Source organism: Oryctolagus cuniculus, chromosome 7 (genome assembly GCF_051225735.1).
Source record: "Oryctolagus cuniculus isolate XC-2025 breed Fujian yellow rabbit chromosome 7, ASM5122573v1, whole genome shotgun sequence".
In the NCBI taxonomy this organism is placed as follows: Eukaryota; Metazoa; Chordata; class Mammalia; order Lagomorpha; family Leporidae; genus Oryctolagus; species Oryctolagus cuniculus.
The window spans coordinates 43,439,278-43,461,144 of NC_142873.1; the positions used below are offsets into that span (position 1 = coordinate 43,439,278).

Consider the following 21,867-nt stretch of genomic DNA (forward strand, 5'->3'; position numbering starts at 1 on the left):
TGCTGAGGGTGTCGGGGGTTGTGCTGAGGGGCGGGGAGCGGCCGGTGGGAGCGGGACCACCTGGGCGCAGGCTGTCCGGGATGGTAGGGGTTTGGTGTGAGGGTGGGCGCGGCGTGCAGGACGGAAGTTAGGGGCGCGAGGGCTTCTCCTGGGAGTCGGACTGGGGCCAGCGCTCGGCGCGGGGGCTGGAAAGCGCAGGTCGGAGGCCTTTTTGAAATGATTGTCCGGGAGGGGCCGCGGCGCGGCTGCCTTCGTTCTCGGTGCGGGGCCGACGCCGTTCTCAGTGGCTGGGGCTTTGGGCGCTGTTGCTGTGCGTTCGGTGCCCGGAGCCATTGGGTGCCCGCTGCCGACTGAGCCACAGCTGCCCTTTTCGTCCCTCAGTAGTTCACCTGTGAGAGCAGGGATTGCCTGGGCACTCGCGCTCCTCTCCTTACCAACGCTGCCCACGGCATCCTCACGTGTTTGTTGAGCTGTCATTTCAGCGAGAAGGCATGGGTCGGTTGGGGGACGGAGCAGGGGAGACCTCCCCACCCCCCATGTATTGGAGATTTGGATGAGGGAGGCTTTGTAGCGGACTCTTAGAGAAACTTTTTTCGGTTCTCAACTCCAAGCTTTCATCTAGGTCTCTGATGTGCAGGCATTAATGTATGAGGGCAAATTCTTCCTGGTAGATATTACTGTCAATTTCTATATAATGTTGAACCCTTGTACCAAAGGCTGTGCAGAGTAAGTTTTTTTAAACAATATTTATGTATTTGAAAGGCAGAATTACAGACCAGGACAGAGTCACAAAGGAGATATTCCATTTGTTGGTTCATTGTTCAAAATACTGCAGCAAGCAGGCCTGGGCCAGGTGAATCCAGGAGCTTGGACTGGAACTGTTACTGTTTTTGCCATGTGGATGAAAGGGCTCCCTGTACCTGGGTCATCTGCGCTTTCTCAGTTGTTTCATAGCAGGGAGTTGGATTGCAAGTGGAGGAGCTGGAAATTCAAACTGTGCCCCTGTGAGATGAGAGCATTGCATGCATTGCTTAACCCACTGCTCCACAACCCTTTCTACAAGAATAAGTTTTTTCAAGGCTCTTTTTAGTTGTATTATTCAGAGAATTCTCATTTTGTTGATACCTAATGGGACATTGTATATCTGCAAACCCAGATACTTCTGAATACTCGGCATATTAATTGGAGTAAGCTTCTTACTCTGTAATCTCATAATTTTGGTGGAGGTAGGTGGGAAAGAGACAGAGACAATTACTAAAATGATAAGTACTGTAAAAAGGGTTTGCAAAACAGGACTTTAAGAATATAAAAGAATATTTTCACGGTTATGTCGGCATTATTTTTAAAGTGTGTTAGTGGAATTGAAAATAAGTCTTGAAGTAACAGTACAGAGAATAATATGACTCCTCTTCCTTGTTTGAAAACTTGTTAATATTGGCTAGTTTTTAAAACAAGCACACTTTGATTGTTTGTGTCTTCCTTTTTTTTTTTAATATTTCTCTTTTTTAAGATTTATTTATTTATCTGAAAGAGTTACACAGAGAGAGGAGAGAGAGAGAGAGGGAGAGGGAGAGTTCTTCCATCTGATGGTTCACTCTCCAATTGGCCACAATGGCCGGAGCCATGCCGATCTGAAGCCAGGAGCCAGGAGTTTCTTCCAGGTCTCCCACAAGGATGCAGGAGCCCAAGGATTTGGGCCTCTTCTACTGCTTTCCCAGGCCACAGCAGAGAGCTGGATTGGAAGTGGAGCAGCCACGTCTCGAACCGGTGCCCATATGGGATGCCGGCACTTCAGGCCAAGGAGTTAACCCACTGTGCCACAGCGCCAGCCCCGTCTTCCTTTTTTTAAATAACCATCTTGTAATTTCATTTTCTGGAAACTTTTTTTTTAATTTATTAATTTATTTGAAAGATCGAGTTAGAATGGGATCTTCCGTTGGCTGGTTCACTCCTGAAATGGCTGCAGCAGCCAGAGCTAGGAGGATCTGAAGCCAAGAGCCAAGGAGGTTCTTCCAGATCTCCCACATGGGTGCAAAGACCGAATTATTTGAACCATCTTGCACTGCTTTCCCTGGTGCATTAGCAGGGAGCTAGATCTGAAGTAGAACAACTGGGACTTGTACTGGTACCCAGATGGGATGCCAGCACTGCAGGTGGTCACTTTCCCTGCTATGCCACAGTTATTTATTTATTTATTACATAATTTATTATTTATTTATTTGAGAGGTAGAGTTATAGACAGTGAGAGAGAGGAACAGAGAGAAATGTCTTCCTTGCATTGCTTCACTCCCCAGATGGCTGTAGTGGCCAGAACTGCGTCGATCTGAAGCCAGGATCCAGGAGCTTCTTCCTGGTCTCCCATGCAGGTACAGGGGCCTAAACACTTGGGCCATCTTCTACTGCTTTCCCAGGCCATACCAGAGAGCTGGATTGGAAGCAGGGCAGCCAGGACTAGAACCGGTGCCTATATTGGATGCCAGCACCACAGGTGGAGGATTAAACTACTCTGCCATGGAGCTGACCCCAATATTTATTTTTTTTAAGAGTTGTTTATTTATTTGAAAGAGTAGTTGAGAAAGACCGTCCATCCACTGGTGCACTCCCCAAATACCCTCAATGTGCAGGGCTGGGCCAGGCTGAAGCCGGGAGCTTAATCCGGTCTCCCATGTGCATGCAGGGGCCTCACCACATGGTCCATCCTCCAGTGCTTTCCCAGGTGCACCATCAAGGACTGGATTGGAAGTAGAGAAGCCGGGACTCTTCACTGGTGCGTGTATGAGATGCTGGCACTGCAGTTATCGGCTTACACTGCAGCTCTGTGACACTGTCCTTTGGTTTTTTATTGTTTCTCTTAATGTAAAAGCCTGTTTATGAAAACAGTAGTATACATTTACTGATTTGTCTAATGATGTAGGTGTTGTTTTTATTTAAAAATTGAAGAAATAAGGCCGGCGCCGCGGCTCACTAGGCTAATCCTCCGCCTAGCGGTGCCGGCACACCAGGTTCTAGTCCCGGTCGGGGCGCCGGATTCTGTCCCGGTTGCCCCTCTTCCAGGCCAGCTCTCTGCTGTGGCCAGGGAGTGCAGTGGAGGATGGCCCAGGTGCTTGGGCCCTGCACCCCATGGGAGACCAGGAAAAGCACCTGGCTCCTGGCTCCTGCCATCGGATCAGCGCGGTGCGCCGGCCGCGGCGGCCATTGGAGGGTGAACCAACGGCAAAGGAAGACCTTTCTCTCTGTCTCTCTCTCTCACTGTCCACTCTGCCTGTTAAAAAAAAAAAAAAAAAAAAAAAAATTGAAGAAATAGTTTCCGGATCAGTAGCTCATGTAAAGTCATCGTGCTTAAGATAAGCTGACTTGGGAAACAAATGCAGGCAGTTTGACTCCACAGTTTTTGAATAAGGGTTTATTTGTTTGAAAGGAAGAGTGGCAAAGTGAGAGCGGGAGAGAGGAAGACAGCGAGCGAGAGGTCTTCCATGTGGTGGTTCACTCCCCACTGGTGGCACTAACCAGATCTGGGCCAGTCTGAAGCCAGCTATTTGGAACTGCATCCTGGTTTCACGTGGAGTATAGGGGCTCAAGCACTTGGGTCATCATCCACAGCCTTCTAAGGTGCCTTAGCAGATGCTTTGAAATGAGATGCCAGCAGGTAGTGGCTTAACCCACTGCACCAGGCTGCTGGCACTCATACCATAGTTTCCTACCATTGTGTTAGTCTGTCTCCCTGATGGTGGTAATAACTAACACCTGTTAATCACTACTTATTTGTTAGAACAGCAGTTATGAAGCAAGTAATTATTTTTACAGTTGAGGGAGCTGAAACTTTTGAGCTGTTAACATTGGTTGGCCATAGTAATCAGAAGTAGAATTGGGATTTGAACTCAGTTACTGCAAGTACTATCCTTTCCCTCCCAAGGAGAGAGTGTGTTTGATGTAAAATATTTTATTTATGAATCAGCATGAGTAAATGAAAAGGGCAGTGTTGTCACAAGCAATTAATATGAACGTGGTAAAAACTTGCTTTTATCCTTTCAGGAGGGAACAAAAGTGGAGCTTTTACAATGTTGCCCTGTAAGAAGAGAAGAAGTACGGTGCCAGAGTCCCCACAGCATAAGGGCCAGCAGGAGGAGGTCGATGTAGACTTAGAATCTGCTGTTAACCTCGACTCTGCCCAGGTGAGAGAGCTGCAGTCCGTGTCGCTGTGCTGGGGCCCGAGTCCTGACAGAAGAGCTGGCCCTGAAGTAGCGTGTGTGCAGGATGCAGGGCGGCAGGCTGCTGCCGAGGACGCACCTTTGAGTGCAAGGACGCTCACCCAGGACACACATTTTCCAGTCCTAGACGGTGTTGATGTGGACATGGCTCAGGGAATCACCCTGCCTGCCTTGGAGTCCTTCCCTTCCCTTGACATGCACATGGGTAAAGGAAAATTCCAGACTGCTGGTTCCAGGAGAGCAAAAAGAGTCAGTCTGAGTCCTGGATCTGTCACCGTAGAAGACAGAGGTGACCGTCTTAGCAAGAAGGAGACTTTTTCTGAAGAATCTAGTAGTGAAGAAGGCAAAGAAGAAGGAGGTAAGATATGGAAGGTCCATTTTCCACGTGGACACCACTTTGTCATTGCCTTTTCCACAGAGCCATTAAGTAGGGTTATTGCAAAGGGGTACCAGCTTGTCATGAAATTGGACTTGTGCTTAAGAAGGTTCAGCAGTGAGGTTTTATCTTTTCTTTATTTTAAGGTTTATTTGTTTGTGAAAGGCAGATTTGAGAGAGAGAGAGAACGATCGATCTATGCTAGTTCACTCCCCAAATGGCCACTGGCGGGGACTGGGCCATACTAAATCAGGTAGCCTGAAACTCTATATGGTTCTCCCATTTAGGTGTCAGGAGCCCAAGCTCTTCGGCCTTCTTTGACTTTGTTCCCAGGCAGATTAGCAAGGAGCTGGATCAGAAGCAAAACAGCCAGGACTTGAAGTGGCACTCATATTGTACCACCAGTGTTGTAGACAGTGGCTTCACCTGCTGTGCCTCAATGCCGGCCCCAGCAGTGAACTTTATGTATGGGTTGAGACTTGCTTTTCCCCTTCCGTTCCCTAGATCTTTGCTATCCCTTCCTTTCTCATCCTGTGTCCTGTGTGTCAGGAGAGATGAGCTGGATATGGGCTTCTGGGATTGGTAGGTATCCCTGAAGTGGGGCTCCTGGAAGAGAGAGCTGCTTTTTTTTTTTTTTTTTATTTTTGACAGGCAGAGTGGACAGTGAGAGAGAGAGAGACAGAGAGAAAGGTCTTCCATTGCCGTTGGTTCACCCTCCAATGGCCGCCGCGGCCGGCGCGCTGCGGCCGGCGCACCGCGGCCGGCGCACCGCGCTGATCCGATGGCAGGAGCCAGGAGCCAGGTGCTTTTCCTGGTCTCCCATGGGGTGCAGGGCCCAAGCACCTGGGCCATCCTCCACTGCACTCCCTGGCCACAGCAGAGGGCTGGCCTGGAAGAGGGGCAACCGGGACAGAATCCGGCGCCCCGACCGGGACTAGAACCCGGTGTGCCGGCGCCGCTAGGCGGAGGATTAGCCTAGTGAGCCGCGGCGCCGGCTCCTGGAAGAGAGAGCTGCTTAAAGGGAGAGACTGTTGCCTGGCACATGGGGAGAGGTTCTGTAGGTGTGAATGACCCTTGGGCCTTGGAGGCTGATTTGCAGTTTGACAGGATGGTGGCGTGAGCCCCAAGGCTACGAGCAGTGTGTGCAGAGGTAAATGGGTGGAAGTGGAAGGTGACATAGCTTCTTGGAAGAAGTGGGAGATGACTTCAGAGTGCTAGGTAGAGGATAGGTTGTGAAGGGCTTTGTGTTTCATGTAAGCTGTTTAGAATTTTGCTGTAGGTAGGTGTAACCATTTTAATGGCTAAGCTGAAATTTATGCTACGCCGATCTGAAGCCAGGAGCTCTTCCTGGTCTCCCATGTGGTGCAGGGGCCCAAGCACTTGCGCCATCCTCTACTGCTTTCCCAGGCCACAGCAGATAGTTGGACTGGAAGAGGAGCAACCGGGACTAGAACCAGCGCCCATATGGGATGCAAGTGCCACAGGTGGAGGATTAACCTAGTGCGCCATGGTGCCGGCTCCAGGTGGAAGCTCTTTTTGGAAAAAGTGTTTTCTTATAGACTCAGCTGAAAATTGGTGCTAGCATCTTGCACTTTCATTAATGGGACATATAAATAATACCAATAAAAAGGTGCATTGGAGCCAGCACTGTGTTGCATTGGGTTAATCTGCTGCCTGCCATACTGCATGCCGTGTGGGCACCAGTTCTGTCCCAACTGCTCCGCTTCAGATCCAGCTCCCTGCTATTGTGGCTAGAAGGCATCAGAAGATGGCCCAAGTGCTTGGGTCTGTTCACTTACATGGGAGACCCTGATGGAGCTCCTGGCTCCTATTTTGTTTGTTTGTTTTTAAATTTTTTTTCACCCCCCAAAACCTTTTATTTAAGGAATACAGACTTCATGGATTTCAAAAGTACAGCTTTAGGAATATAGTGATTCTTCCCACCATACCTGCCCTCCTACCCACTTGGCTCTTGGTTTTGATCTGGCCCGACTCCAGTCATTGTAGCCATGTGGGGAGTGAACCAATGGATGGAGGATCTCTCTCTCTGTATCTCTCTGTAACTCCATCTTACAAATAAATAAGTCTTTTGGAAAAAAGTACATTGTGAGTATTTTTTTAATTTATTTATTTGAAAGGGAAAGTTAGTAAGAGAATGAGAAACAGAGATCTTCCATCCTCAGGTTTTCTCCTCAGATGGATATAACATCTGAGCCTGGGTCAGGCTGAACCAGGAGCCTGGAACTCCATATAGGTCTCCCACATAAGTTGCAAGAGACCATCGATTTTGGAAGTCATCTTTTGCCTTCCCAAGCTAGTAACCAGAGAGCTGAGTTGGAAGCAGAGCAGCAGGGGCTCATGTGCAGTCATATGGATACAAATGTCACAGGCAGCCACTTAACATTGCTGTACCACAGTGCAGGCTCACAAAAAGTTATTTCTCAAGTAACTTTTTTTTCTTGTTAAATAGAAATGTAATACACACAAAACAGGAAGAAAGGTTGAAAATTCTTATGTGTCTTTTTTGGGAAATATTGAACAATCTAAAAAAAAGTCAATGATATATTTTTAAAAAGATTTATTTATTTGAAAGACATAGTTACAGAGAGGGGTAGAGACAGAGAGAAGTCTTCCATCCGCTGGTTCCCTCCCCAGATTGCTGTAACAGTAGGAGCTGTGCTGATAAGGAGCCAGGAGGTTCTTCCAGGTCTCCCATGTGGGTGCAGGGGCCCAAGGACTTGGGCCATCCTCTGCTGCTTTCCCAGATTGCTAAGCAGGGAGCTGGATTGGAAGTGGAGCAACTGGGGCTTGAGCCAGTGCCCATGTGGGATGCCGGCAATGTATACTGAACTTTAACCCACTGCACCACAGCACTGGCTCTTATAAATTTTTTTTTTAAGATTTATTTATTTAAAAAAAATAAAGATTTAGTTATTTGAAAGAATTACAGAAAGAACACAGAGGTAGAGATATTCCATCTGCTGGTTCATTCTCCAGATGTCTACAACGACGGGTTGGGCCAGGACAAAGCCAGGAGGCAGGAGCTGCTTCTGGGTCTCCCTGTGGGTGCAGGGACCCAAAGACTTGACCCATCTTTCAGTGCTCTCCGAAGCATGTTAGCATGGAGCCAGGTCTAAAGTGGAGCCCTTGGACTTGAACTGGCACCCATATGGGATGCTGGCGCTACAGGCCATGGCTTAATCTGCTGTGCTATATCACCAGCCCCGATGATAACTTTTTAGTCAAAATAGTGCACATTCTTTTTGCTGCATTGTTATGGAAATAACAGCATCATATTCATTGTAGGAATATTGAAAAAAATACAGAAAAGACATCAGGATTTTGACAGAAAGACATCCAGTCGTGGGCCTTCAGCTACCCTGATAAGCCACTAGTTGTGGTGTCACATCCCACATCAGAGAGCCTGGGTTTAATTTCTGTCTTTATTCCCCATTTCAATTTCCTGCTAATTCATAACCTGGGAGGCAGCAGGTAATGCTGAAGTGGTTGGGTCCTTTCCGCCCACTTGGGAGATCTGGATCTAGTTTTTGGCTTCTTGCTTTGGCCTGGCCTTCACTCCTAATGTTGGGTCATTTGGGGAGTGCTCTGGGGAATAAAGGGTTTTCTCTGTATCTCAAAATAAATAAATAATTTTTAAAAGATTTTATTTATTTGAGAGGTAGAGTTACAGAGAGAGAGAGAGAGGGAGAGACAAAGACCTTTCATCCTCTGGTTTGCTCCCCAAATGGCTGCAACGGTTGGAGCTGTGCCGATCTGAAGCCAGGAGCCAGGAGCTTCTTTATTGTCTCCCAAGAGGGTACAAGGGCCCAAGCACTTGGGCCATCTGCTGCTGCTTTTCCAGGCCTTAGCAGAGAGCTGGATTGGAAAAGGAATGCACAAACTGGTGCCCATATGGGATGCTGGCATAGAAACCCAGCCTACTATGCCACAGCTTCCCCACAAATAATTTTTTTTTTTTTTTTTTTTTTTTGACAGGCAGAGTGGACAGTGAGAGAGAGAGACAGAGAGAAAGGTCTTCCTTTGCTGATGGTTCACCCTCCAATGGCCGCCGCGGCCGGCGCGCTGCGGCCGGCGCACCGCGCTGATCCGATGGCAGGAGCCAGGAGCCAGGTGCTTTTCCTGGTCTCCCATGGGGTGCAGGGCCCAAGCACCTGGGCCATCCTCCACTGCACTCCCGGGCCGTAGCAGAGGGCTGGCCTGGAAGAGGGGCAACCGGGACAGAATCCGGCGCCCCGACCGGGACTAGAACCTGGTGTGCCGGCGCCGCTAGGCGGAGGATTAGCCTAGTGAGCCGCGGCGCCGGCCCCCACAAATAATTTTTAAAAGGCATCTGGAGGCTGGTGCTGCGGCTCACTAGGCTAATCCTCTTCCTGAGGCGCTGGTACCCCAGGTTCTAGTCCTGGTTGGGGCGCCGGTTCTGACCGGTTGCTCCTTTTCCAGTCCAGCTCTCTGCTGTGGCCTGGGAAGGCAGTGGAGGATGGCCCAAGTGCTTGGGCCCTGCACCCACATTGGAGACCAGGAGGAAGCACCTGGCTCCTGGCTTCAGATGGGCGCAGTGCGCGGGCCGTAGCAGCCATTTGGGGGGTGAACCAACGGAAGGAACACCTTTCTCTCTGTTGCTCTCTCTCACTGTCTAACTCTGCCTGTCAAAAAAAAAAAAAGGCATCTGGATATTTTTTAAGTATTGATATTTTGCTACAATTGATACATTGTTGAATGATGTTTCTAGGGTGCTGGTGTTAGTGGTTAGGTCTTTGTTGTTGTCTTCCATTTACTTGTTCAGTCCCTAAATGTTGCCATCAGCTGGGGTAGGCCAGTCCACAGCCAGGAGCCCTGACCTCTGTGTAGGTCTTCCTCATGAATGATGGGAACTCATCATCTGCTACCTCCCAGGTGCATTAGCAGGGAGCTGAATCAGAAACGGAGCAGCCAGGACTCATCAACTCTCCTATGTAATGCAGGCATCCTGAACAGTGGCTTAATGCACTGTGCCACAAATCCCACTCCTGCCCTTCTTTTACTTAGGCTTTTTCTTCGTATGCTAATCACTTTCTAAAACTGATTAGACAGATTTCAGCAAACCATTAGTGGATTAGTATAGTTCTCTGGTGATTAATTTTGTGTTGTCAATTTAGAGTTCTTAGAATGGCAGTAAAACAAGTTACAGATATGCTGTGAAAAAAATTTTTTCCTTTTCTCTCTTTTTGTAAAATTATTTATTTGACAGATAGAGTTAAGACAGTGAGAGAGAGCAACAGAGAGAAAGGTCTTCCTTCTATTGGTTCACCCCCAAAATGGCTGCTACGGCTGGAGCTATGCTGATCCAAAGCCAGGAGCCAGGTGCTTCAAGGATTTTAGAGAATTGTGCCTTTTTTTTTTTTTTTTTTTGCGGTTTTCAAGGTTTTATTTAAACACAAATAAAATGCATACCCGAGCCGCCTACTCATTTTCTTCACTGCGCAGCCTGGCGTTGGGGTTGGTGACCCTGATGGCCAGCTGGGCCGCTCTCTCCACAATGGCCTTGTGGTTCTTGGAGGAGACATTGTGAGCAATCTCTTCACAGTAGGATTTGTTGCACATCAGCAGCATCTCCAGCTCCTTGACGTTGTGGACCAGGAACTTCCGGAAGCCGCTGGGCAGCATGTGCTTGGTCTTCTTGTTGCTACCGTAGCCAGTGCTGGGCATCAAGATCTGGCCCTTGAATCTTCTCCGCACCCTGTTGTCAATACCTCTGGGTTTCCACCAGTTAGCTTAATGTTAACATAGCTGTTCGATGGTGGCGGATGAACTTCTTGGTCTTCTTTTTGACGATCTTGGGCTCCACCAGGGGTCTGAGGGCGGCCATGGTGCCGAGGAGAAGGCAGCCACCTCCGGAGGCAGTGCCGAGGAAGAGAAGCAGAATTGTGCTTTTTTAAAAAGCATTATTTTATTTGTTTGAAAGACAGAGTTACAGAGAGTGGTACAGCCAGAGAGGTCTTCCTGCACCAATCTGAAGCCAGAGCTTCTTCCAGGTCTCCCACATGGGTGTACAGGGGCCCAAGGATTTGGATCATCTTCCTCTGCTTTCCCAGGCCATAGCAGAGAGCTAGATCAGAAGTAGAGCAGCCAGAATTCTAACCAGCACCCACATAGGATGCTGGCACTGCAGGCAGTGGCTTTTTTTTTTTTTTTTGGACAGGCAGAGTGGATAGTGAGAGAGAGACAGAGAGAAAGGTCTTCCTTTGCCGTTGGTTCACCCTCCAATGGCTGCCACGGCTGGTGCACCGCGCTGATCCAAAGGCAGGAGCCAGGTGCTTCTCCTGGTCTCCCATGGGGTGCAGGGCCCAAGCACTTGGGCCATCCTCCACAGCACTCCCGGGCCGTAGCAGAGAGCTGGCCTGGAAGAGGGGCAACCGGGACAGAATCTGGTGCCCCGACCAGGACTAGAACCCGGTGTGCCGGCGCTGCTAGGTGGAGGATTAGCCTAGTGAGCCACGGCGCCGGCCATCAGGCAGTGGCTTTTACCCACTAGGCCACGGCGCCTGCCCCTCACTTTTACTTTGAAGTAAATAAATCTTAAAAATCATTTCTGTCAGGTCAGTTTTGAAACTATAGCATTATTCTTAGTTATTAAATATTATTAGTTAAAAAGCTGTGCTGTGATATTCATTGAAATTACCTATTAGAAATTTTGCTGGCCGGCGCCGCGGCTCACTGGGCTAATCCTCCGCCTTGCGGCGCCGGCACACCAGGTTCTAGTCCCGGTTGGGGCGCTGGATTCTGTCCCGGTTGCCCCTCTTCCAGGCCAGCTCTCTGCTATGGCCAGGGAGTGCAGTGGAGGATGGCCCAAGTGCTTGGGCCCTGCACCCCATGGGAGACCAGGATAAGTACCTGGCTCCTGCCATCGGATCGGCACGGTGCGCTGGCCACAGCGTGCCGGCCGTGGCGGCCATTGGAGGGTGAACCAACGGCAAAGGAAGACCTTTCTCTCTGTCTCTCTCTCTCACTGTCCGCTCTGCCTGTCAAAAAAAAAAAGAAATTTTGCTGAGAGTGGGGCCCTGGCTGTGGCATAGTGGGTAAAGTCACTGCCGGCGATACTAGCACCCCATATAGGCACTGGTTCGCTTCCTGGCTGCCTCACTTCTGATCCAGCTCCCTGATAGTTGCCTGGGAAAGTAGGGGAAAATGGTCCAAGTGTTTAGACCCCTACCACCCATGTGGAAGACCTGGAAGAAGTTCCTGGCTCCTGGCCTTGGCCTGGCCCAGAGCTGGCTGTTGTGACCCTCTGAGCAGTGAACCATCAGGTGGAAGCTCTCTCTGACTTTCAAAATAAATAAATAAACTTTTTTTTTTAAAAGAAGTTTGGCTGGTAGGATTGACGCCGTGGTGTAATGGGTAAAACCGCTGCCTGCAGTGCATCCCATATCGGCACCTGTTCAAGACCCGGCTGCTCCACCTCTGATCTAACTTCCTGCTAATGCACCTAGGAAAGCAGCAGAAGGTGGCCCAAGTAAATGGACCCCTGCACCCATGTGGGAGACCCAGAAGAAGCTCCTGGCTTCAGAGTGGCGCAGCTCTGGCCGTTGTGGCCATCTGGGGAGTGAACCAGTTGATAGAAGACCTCTCTCCCTGTCTCTACTTCTCTCTGTAAGTCTGTCTTTCAAATAAGTAAAATAAATCTAAAAAAAAATTAGTTATTTTTACTTGAAAGAGAGAGAGAGATACCTTTCATTTGCTGATTCAATGTCTGTAACAACAGGGCGTGGGCCAGGATGAAACCAGGATCTGAAACTCTTAATGTCTCCCAGGGATGGTAGAGACCCAGAGTACTTGAGCTATCATTATCATCATTGCTCCTTGGCTCTACATTATCAGGAAGTTGGAATTGCAAGCAGAGCTGGGACAGGAACCCAGACACTCTGATATGGGATGTAGGCATCCCAAGCTGTGTCTTCACTGCCGTGTTGCAGTGCCAGGTCTCTTAGCCTTTTTGTTTTCAGAGATTTATTTATTTGAAAGAGTTAAAGAGGGAAAGAAAGAAATTCTCCATCCACTGGTTCACCTCCCAAATGGCTGCAACGCCAGGAGCCAAGAGCTTCATCCAGGTCTTGCATGTTGCCGCAGGGGCCCAAGCACTTAGTTCATCTTCTCCTGCTTTCCCAGGCCATTACCAGAGAGCGGAAGTGGAGTAGCCAGGATATCAACCAGTGCTCATATAGGAAGTCAGCTTCACTGGCAGTGTCTTTACCTGCTGTGCCATAAAGCTGTCCCCTTTCTTTTCTTTTTCTTTTTTTTTTTTTTTTATTGTTATCCCTCCCTTCCCAAAAAGAACAACACAAAAGTTGAAGAGAATTGCCTAATGAACTGTAGGAATATATATTTAAAATTTTATGGTGATAACTACTTTTCTACTGTTAAAGTTGAGTCAGGATTGTTTTTTTCTTTTAAAGATTTATTTTATTTATGTTAAAGACAAGTTACAGAGAGAGAGAGAGAGAGAGAAAGAAAGAAAGAAAGGTTTTCTATCTACTGGTTCACTCACCAGAAGGCTGCAATGGCCAGAGCTGTGCCAATCTGAAGCCAGGAGCTTCTTCCAGGTCTCCCACGTGGTTGCAGGGGCCCAAGGTCTTAGGCCATCCTCCACTGCTTTTTAAGGCACATTATCAGGGAGCTGGATTGGAAATGGAGCAGCTGGGTCTCAAACTGGCACCCATCTGGGATGCAGGCTGGGACTTTAACCCACTGCGCCACAATGCTGGTCCTGAGTCAAGACATTTTGTAATGTATCATTCATACTTGGCTAAATTTATTAATGGCCATGTGTATAAAATATTCTTATGTCATCCTGCCACTATTGATTCAGTTTTTTTAAAAAAGATTTATTTATTTATTTGAAGAAGATACAGAGAGGGGGAGAGAGAGAGAAAGGTCTTTATCTGCTGATTCACTCCGCAAATGGCCCCAACTGGGCTGGGCCAGGCTGAAGCCAGGAGCTTCTTGTGGATCTCCCATGTGAGTGTAGGGACCCAAGCACTTGGGCCATCTTCCTCTGCTTTCCCAGGCACATTAGCAGGGAGCTGAATTGGAAGTGGTGCAGCTGCATTTTGAACTGACACACCTATGGGATGCCCACACTGCAGACAGAGGCTTAATCTTCTGTGTGACAGTACCTGCATCCAATTTTTTTTTTCGTGGGAAAAAATGCAAAGCTCAAGGCATATTAGAAATAGAAGGACCCTTAACAATTTCCTAGTATGTCCCTGACTTATTTTAAAATTTATTTTAAATTTCAATTATTTTTAAATTTTAATTTTATTTATTTGAAAGAATTACAGAGAGAAAGTTTCCGTCTGTTGGTTAACTCCCCAAATGATTGCAAAGGCTGGGGCTGGGCCAGGCTGAGTCCAGACTCAAACTAGTGCCCATAAAGGATGCCAGTGTTACAGGTGTCAGTTTAATCCAGTGCACACAATGCTGGCCCCTACTCCCTGGCTTTAAAGATGGGCAGTTTGAGTCTGCGTTTAGAGGTCAGTATTTTCCCTGGGATGCTGTCTTTTAGAGAGGGCAATACCTATACATACAGTGTGGACTTCATTTGTGAAGTAGTCTTAACTATCAAGACTTAACAAGATGCTGATATTTACAACAGAATATAATTGAGAATGGGCCAAGTGTGGAGCAATATTTGTGATTCTTTTAGGAAAACCTCAAATGCATTCTGGAGGGGCGATGCCTTTTCTGCCATCAGGCATCCAATCCACAAAACCTGGAGCGCAGCCTAGGAAGTCATCCCAGCCAGATGTCTGTGCCTCTCAAGAAAAGACTCTCAGGACTGTGGCTCACCAAGCTGAGGAGGAAACAGAGGACGGTGGACTCTTTATTCCAATGGGTAGGCTTTCTTTTTTCATTAAAAAGGACTTCTTAGAAGTGTAAATGCAGAATGTTGCTTGTTTCCAAATACTTCCTGAGTTTACTAAATTATCAGAAATTGAATACATTTAACTGACAGCCAGATGGAGAAATAGGATACAACTACTACCTTGAAGTCTCTCTATCCTCTTTCAGTTTTTATCCATATGTGGATAAGCACTGTTTGACTTCCAGCAGCAAATATTGGTTCACCTGTTTTGTCTTTTACATTTATGGAAAAATATGTGTACTTTTTGTGATTGCTTCTTTCTCACTTAACATTATGTTTATGACGTTCATTCATACTGCTGTATGTACCTGTAGATGGTTTGTTTTCATTGCTGTATAATATTCTGTTCGAGTATTCTGTGTTCTTTTTCTTTCTTTGTTTAAGATTTATCTATTGAAAGGCAGAGTTACAGAGAGGCAGAGAGAGAGAGAGAGAGAAAGAGAGAGATTTTTCCATCTGCTGATTTACTCCCCAGGTGGCCGCAATAGCTGGAGTGGGGCCGATCTGAAGCCAGGAACCAGGAGCTTCTTCTGATCTCATGTGGGTGCAGGGGCCCAAGGACTTGGGCCGTCTTCTACTGCTTTCCCAGGTCATAGCAGAGAGCTGGATGGGAAGTTGAGTAGCTGGGATTCGAACTGGCACCCACATGGGATGTGAGCCCTGCAAGTGGTGTCTTTACCCACTATGCCATAGTGCCAGCCTCTGTTTCCTTTATCCATTTACTTCTTGATGAGTATTTTGATTGTTTACAGTTACAGGTGACTCTGGATTGTGTTGCAGTGAACATTCTACTGTGTATCTTTTGGTGAGCATGTGCACTTTTTTTTTAAAAAGTTAAAGTTTTATTTATTCATTTGAAAGTCAGGGTTAGGCAGAAAGAGAGAGAGAGAGAGGCCTTCCATCTGCTGGTTCACTCCCAATTGGCCGCAACAGCTGGAGCTGCGCTGATCCAAAGCCAGGAGCCAGGAGCTTCTTCCAGGTCTCCCACCACGTGGGTACAGGGTCCCAAGGACTTGGGCCATCTTCTGCTGCTTTCCCAGGCCATAGCAAAGAGCTGGATTGGAAGAGGAGCAGCCGGGACTAGTACCAGCGCCCCTATGGGATGCTGGCACTTCAGGCCAGGACGTTATCCCGCTGCGCCACAGTGCCAGCCCCTGTGCACTTCTTTTTTGTTAGGTGGAAATTTTTATAGGGTTAGGCCTCTTTGAAATTTTTTCAAAAAAATTTTTTTGAAGATTTACAGAGAGAAAGAGAGAGTGAGATATGTCTTCCATCCTCTGGTTCACTTCCTAAATGGCTGCAACATCCAGGAATGAGCCAGGCTGAAGCCAAGAGCCAGGAACTCCCACTACATCTCCCACATGGGTGGCCAGGTCCCAAGTATTTGAGCCCTTATCCACTGCTTTCTAGGTACATCAGCCAGGAGCTGGATTAAAACTGAGATAAGTGGGACTTGAATTGTTGCTCTGATTTGGGATGTAGGCATTGCAACAGTAGCTTAACCTCCTGCACCACAGTGCCCATCCCTTACTTTGTAGTTCTAATGGTGGGTTTGTTTTTTTTTTTTTTTTCCTGTCTCATTCCTTCTGCATTAAGAAAGTTTTTGTATAAAGAAGAGCTGCCCTCATTTTATTTAGTTTTGTATATAAAGTATGGATTCCTGGTTATTTGTTTTATTTTATGCATTATAGTTCAATACTGTTATTACTTTTTTTTTTTTTTTTTTTTTGACAGGCAGAGTGGACAGTGAGAGAGAGAGAGACAGAGAGAAAGGTCTTCCTTATTCCGTTGGTTCACCCCCCAATGGCCGCTGGGGCCGGCGTACCGTGCTGATCCAAAGCCAGGAGCCAGGTGCTTCTTCTGGTCTCCCATGAGGGTGCAGGGCCCAAGCACTTGGGCCATCCTCCACTGCACTCCCAGGCCACAGCAGAGAGCTGGACAGGAAGAGGAGGGACCGGGACAGAATCCGGCGCCCCGACTGGGACTGGAACCCCATGTGCCGGCGCTGCAGATGGAGGATTAACCTATTGAGCCATGGCACCGGCCTAATACTGCTATTATTTAGTATACTAAAATTGTTTCATTTTTAGCATGGGGAACTAATTCAAGTTTTTCCTTTATGGTGTCATATCATCTAGCCTAAGATTGCAGTTTCCTTATATGTCATATTTTAGCATACTACATTTTAATATATGCTTTATTTTGAGTTAATTTTTTTAAAAGTTATGGATTGGTAGAGGTTCTCCTTTTGCATAGAGATGTTCAGTTATTTCAGCATTCGTTATTGAGAATAGTCCTTTTTCCATTAAATTGCTTTTACACCTTTGTCAAATTATTACTTGTCACAAGATTACTTGAATTTCTTTGAGAGGCACAGAGAGAGAGAGTGAGAGAGAGAGCGAGCACAAAATCTTCGCTCTGCTGGTTCACTCTCCAAATGCCTGCAACAGCCAGGATAGGGCAGCCCAAAGCCAGGAGCCTAAAACTCCATTTAGGTCTCCCTCATGGGTGGCAGGGGCCTAAGCATTTGGGCCATCTTTCCCTGCTTTCCTAGACACACAAACAGGGAGCTAGATTAGAAGTGAAGCAGCTAGGACTCCAGCCGGTTCTCTTGTAAGATGTCAGCATTCCAGTGGTGGTTTAATCCACTGTGCCACAATGCTGACCCCATGTGGATATTTTTCTAGACTCTATTGCATGCCCTTGATCCATGTGTGTAACCTTTGAATGATATTACATAGTGTTGATTACTATGACAGAATAAATGTAGAAGTCAAGTAGTCTCTTTCAAGTTGTTCTTTATTTATTTTAGAAGCGTTATTTTTGTTTATTTGAAACACAGAGTTAGAGAGAGAGAGAGAGAGGAAGAGGTAGAGATACCTTCTATCCAACGGTTCACTCCCAAGATGGCTGTAACAATTGGGGCTGGCCTGGAGAGAAGCCAGGAGCCAGGAGCTTCTTCCAGGTCTGCCACATGGGTTCAGGAACCCAATCACTTGGGTCATCTCTGCTGCTTTCCCAGGCGCATAAGCAGGGAGCTGGATTGGAAGTGGAGCAGCTGGGACTCGAACCTGGCATCCATATGGGATGCTGGTGTTGAAGTAGGTAGCTTTACTTGCTGTGCCACAATGCTGGCACCTAATTTATTTTTAACCAGATTGTTGGGCTGTTTTAGGTTCTTTGTACATCCTTATAAGTTTTAAAATTGGTTTGTCATTTTCTATAAAAATGCTTGCTTTACTATTGATTAGTGATAAATCCATGGATGAATTTGAGAGAATTGTTTGATTGCTGAGTTCAATAATGATATGGAAATAGCTCTCTTCATTTATTTAGGTTTTTCTCTCAACAGTAGTTTTTAGTTTTTTTTTTTTTTTAATTTATTTATTTGAAAGGTGGAGAGACAAGGTGAGAGGAGAGACACCTATCTTCCATCTGCTGGTTCACTCTCTAAATGCCATTTTTTAAAACTTTTTTTTTTTTTTTTAAGATTTATTTATTTGCTTGAGAGGTAGAGTTACAGATGGAGAGAGGGAGAGACATAGAGAGAAGTTTTACGTTGCTGGTTCACTCCCCAAATGGCCACAATGACTAGAGCTGGGCCGATCAGAAGCCAGGAGCCAAGGAGTTTCTCCCGGGTCTCCCATTGTAGGGGCCCAAGCACTTGGTTAATCTGCTTCTGCTTTCCCAGGCCATTAGCAGGGGAGCTGAATTGGAAGTGGAACAGCTGAAACTTGAACTATGAGGATTAACCTACTGTGCCACAGTACTGGCTCCTCTAAGTGCCATTAGTAACTAATGCTGGGCCAGGCTAAAGCCAGGAGCCAGGAAATCCATCTTGATGTTCCACGTGGGTGGCAGGGACCCAGATATTTATACCATCATCCAATACCTTCCCAGGTGCATTAGCAGGAAACTGGATTAGAAGTGGAAGAGCTGTAACAATCCAGGCCCTCAGATTGGGGATGTTGGATGTCCTAAATGGCAGCTCATCCCAAGGTGCCACAACACTTGCCCCTATTTTGCAGTTTTTAGCATATAATATTTTCCTATATTTTCTTAAATTTATGAACACCTAGATTTTTCTCTTTTCAATGCTAGTATTAGTATTCTTTTTTTAATTTCTGATTGTTCGTTGCTAGTATATAGTGAATCTTGATATTTTACTTTCTATCCTGTGATCTTGCTAATTTCACATACTATCTCTGTGTGCTTTCTTGTACATACTTTAGAGATTCTTACATAGATAATTATGTTATCTGAATATAGAGTTTTTTCTTCCTTTTCTAATCCATTTATCCATCTTTGCTGCTTACCTTCCTTCCTGTTGTCCGTCCCGTGTTCATTTATCCATTTCTCTGTCATTGCATTTGTAGGCACCTTTAATGTGTGTATTTTTTTTTCCTGATCTTAGGGGAAATGCATTTAATCTTTCACCATTGAGCTGCATTTTTTATTTTTTAATTTATTTAATTTATTTTTTTTTAATTTGTTTGTTTATTTGAAAGGCAGAGTAACAGAGGGAGAGGGCTCTCATCTGCTGATTCACTACCCAAATGCTCACAACAGCCAAGGCTGGGTCAGGCCAAAGTAAGGAGTCTGGAATTGTATCTGGGTTCCCTACTTGGCAGGATCACAAGTACTTGGGCCATCACCTCTCAGGTGCATTAGTAGGAAGCTGGATCTGAAGCTCAAGAGTAGCTGGTAATTGAAGCAGGTACTGTGATATGGGTTGTGACATTTCAGGTGGAGGCTTAACCTTCTGTGCTGCAACTCCTGCCCCTTGCTGTAGATTGTTTATAGCTGTCATTTATCATATTGAGAATGAATTATTTTCTAGATGATTAAAGTGAATTGGGTTGGATTTTGTGAAAAGCTTTTTTTTTGATACATTGACGAGGGAGGAGATCAAGAGATAGATCTTCCATCTATTGGTTCCCTCAAATGGCTATAACTGCTGGGACTGGTTTAAGGCAGAGCCAGGAGCCTGGAACTCAAGTGTTTAGGCCATCTTTTGCTGCTTTCCCAGGCATAGTAACAGGCAGCTGTATTGGAAGCAGAGTAGCCTGGACTCTAACTGGTGCTCTGATACAGGATGCTGACATTGCAAACAGAGTCTTAATCTGGTATAGTTCAGCGATAGCCTCTGCTCTTTATTTTTTACAGATTTTTTTGTTTATTTTTACTTTACCTGAAAGGGATTCAGACTGACAGATCTTCCATCTGTGTTTTCACTGTCCAGTGCTTGCAGCAGCTAGGGCTGGGTTATGCCTCAGCCTCAGCCCAGAACTCTATCCAGTTTCCCATGTGGGTGTGAGGGACTCAAGCACTTGAACCATCGTGTGCTACTTCCCAGGGTGTACATTGGGAGGAAGTCAGATCAGAAGCAGAAGAGCTGGGACTGGAACCAAGCACTCCAATGTGGGATGGGAGTGTCCCAAGTGGCTACTTAACTGCTGTGCCAAATGCCCATGGTGCATTTGGTCTTTAGCTTCATAGTTGCTATTTCCTTCTGGGTTTCTTTGAGTTTCATTCTGTTTATGCATAGCTTAAGAGTCAACCAGAATTTAAAAGGGATTTCTACAGAGACTATTTGACTCATTTTTCCTTAGTTTCCTCCTCCGCAGGGTTTTATCTCTCAATCTTAGCTATTTTGGTTGCTCCTAATTTATATCTTCTTTGCCAAGCAAGACTGCTGCCTTCAGTTTAGGTTCTCCTTATGTGCTTCCCTTCTCAAGGATCACAACTCCATCTATCCTGTCCAGAGTGGTTATTATCCAGTCCTTCAGATTGTTGCTGTATTTATTTTGTTCTACTTTTATGTAGCTTTATCATTGTGTTTGGCAGGAAAGTTAACCTAATAAAAAAATAGTTTGTCATGGCCAGAACCAGATGTACTGTCCATGTTTTTGATGGTGTTGGTTTTTTTGTTTGTTTGTCTAAAGATTTATTTATTTATTTTAAAGTCAGAGTTACACAGAGAGAGGAGAGGTCTTCCATCCGATGGTTCACTCCCCAATTGGCCGCACCGGCAGATCTGTGCCGATCCGAAGCCAGGAGCCAGGAGCTTCTTCCAGGTCTCCCATGTGGGTACAGGGGCCCGAAGACTTGGGCCATCTCTTACGGCTATCCCAAGCCATAGAAGAGAGCTGGATCGGAAGTGGAGCAGCCGGAACCCGAACCGGCACCCATATGGGATGCTGGTGCTTCAGGCCAGGGCGTTAACCCACTGCGCCACACGCCGGCCCCTGATGATGATGTTAAGCAGCCCTTTAATAGGTCTGAGCCACTTATTGATTCAGATATTACAGAACTCACCCGTGTTTTTCTGATTTCATCCCACTTTACTGTGCATTTTTCTTTCAGTTTATTGTTTATATGATTAAGTCTGTTTCTCAGGAAATATCTTGTTTTTAGCCACCTTCTCTAGTTAATTATCTTATGAAAGGAAAAATTAGATTTTCTTTTTGTTTTTTTTCCAGTCTGATTCTGAAAAATCAGTGGCTTCCCTTTTTAAAGTTTCTATTTTAGAATTCTTGGAGTCAGTGGTATCCCAGTATTTTAAAAAGTAACATAAAGGATTATTTCTAAAACAGAATAAGAAGTAATCACATTATATATTGTTTTGTGGCTTGCCTATGAAATGTGCTAGAATTCAAATGTGTTAGATTTCATTACAGACCAATATTCCCTAATAAATTTGGTGTCAAGATCAGAAATAAAAATTGTTTCTGCTATAATTTAAACATGGGGATAGTTTAACCACATAGTTAGACTTCTGTTTTTATTTTTTTAAGATTTATTTATTCATTTGAAAGGCAGAGTTAGAGGGAGACCCAGGAGAGAGATCATCCATCTGCTGGTTCACTTCCCAAGTGGCCACAGCAGCCAGGGATGGGCCAGGCCAAAGTCAAGAGCCAGGAACTTCATCCAGTTTTCCCATGTGGGTGCAGGGGCTCAAGTACTTGGATCATCTTCTGCTGCATTCCCAGGCACATTAGCAGGGAACTGGATGGGAAGTAGAGTACCTGGAACTCCAACTGGTGCTCATATTTGAGATGCTGGTGTTGTAAGAGGCGGCCTACCCCTCTGTGCTGCAACGCCGATCCCTCCAGTGCCACAGTTCTGAGGTGTGCTCTACATAGTCTCTCAGAGGTCCTTAGAGGTGAGCCTCAGTTGCCCAGAGTGATAACGTGCTGGTGAAGGCACCCTCTGCTGGATTCTTCTTGTTTTTTGTTTTTTGTTTTTTTTTAATTTATTTTATTATTTTAAAAAAATTTTTTAAGATGAAAAAAATTTCATGTATTTCATATACACATTTAGGACCCTACTAATACTTCCCACCCTAATCTCCCTCCTACTTC

General features: G+C 46.1%; 1 protein-coding gene and 1 pseudogene across 6 annotated transcripts in view; one reads left to right on the top strand and one right to left on the bottom strand.

Annotated features, from left to right (window-relative positions):
• The window catches only part of LOC100350760 (GON-4-like protein), a 78,868-nt gene that overhangs the window by 45 nt on the left and 56,956 nt on the right, over window positions 1-21,867 (top strand). For 2 of the 6 annotated variants that reach the window (XM_089299838.1, XM_089299841.1), the window contains exons 2-3: window positions 4,033-4,566; window positions 14,285-14,473. In XM_089299838.1, the coding sequence (XP_089155964.1) occupies window positions 4,059-4,566; window positions 14,285-14,473 (697 nt within the window). In that variant the 5' untranslated portion in view covers window positions 4,033-4,058. Of the gene's footprint in view, window positions 1-2,294; window positions 2,367-2,677; window positions 2,768-4,032; window positions 4,567-12,071; window positions 12,232-14,284; window positions 14,474-21,867 lie in introns of those variants that run through there. The other 4 variants (XM_089299840.1, XM_008264339.5, XM_051857207.3 and 1 more) reach the window with 4 other exon arrangements.
• On the bottom strand, window positions 9,975-10,578 carry LOC149125496 (large ribosomal subunit protein eL32 pseudogene; annotated as a pseudogene).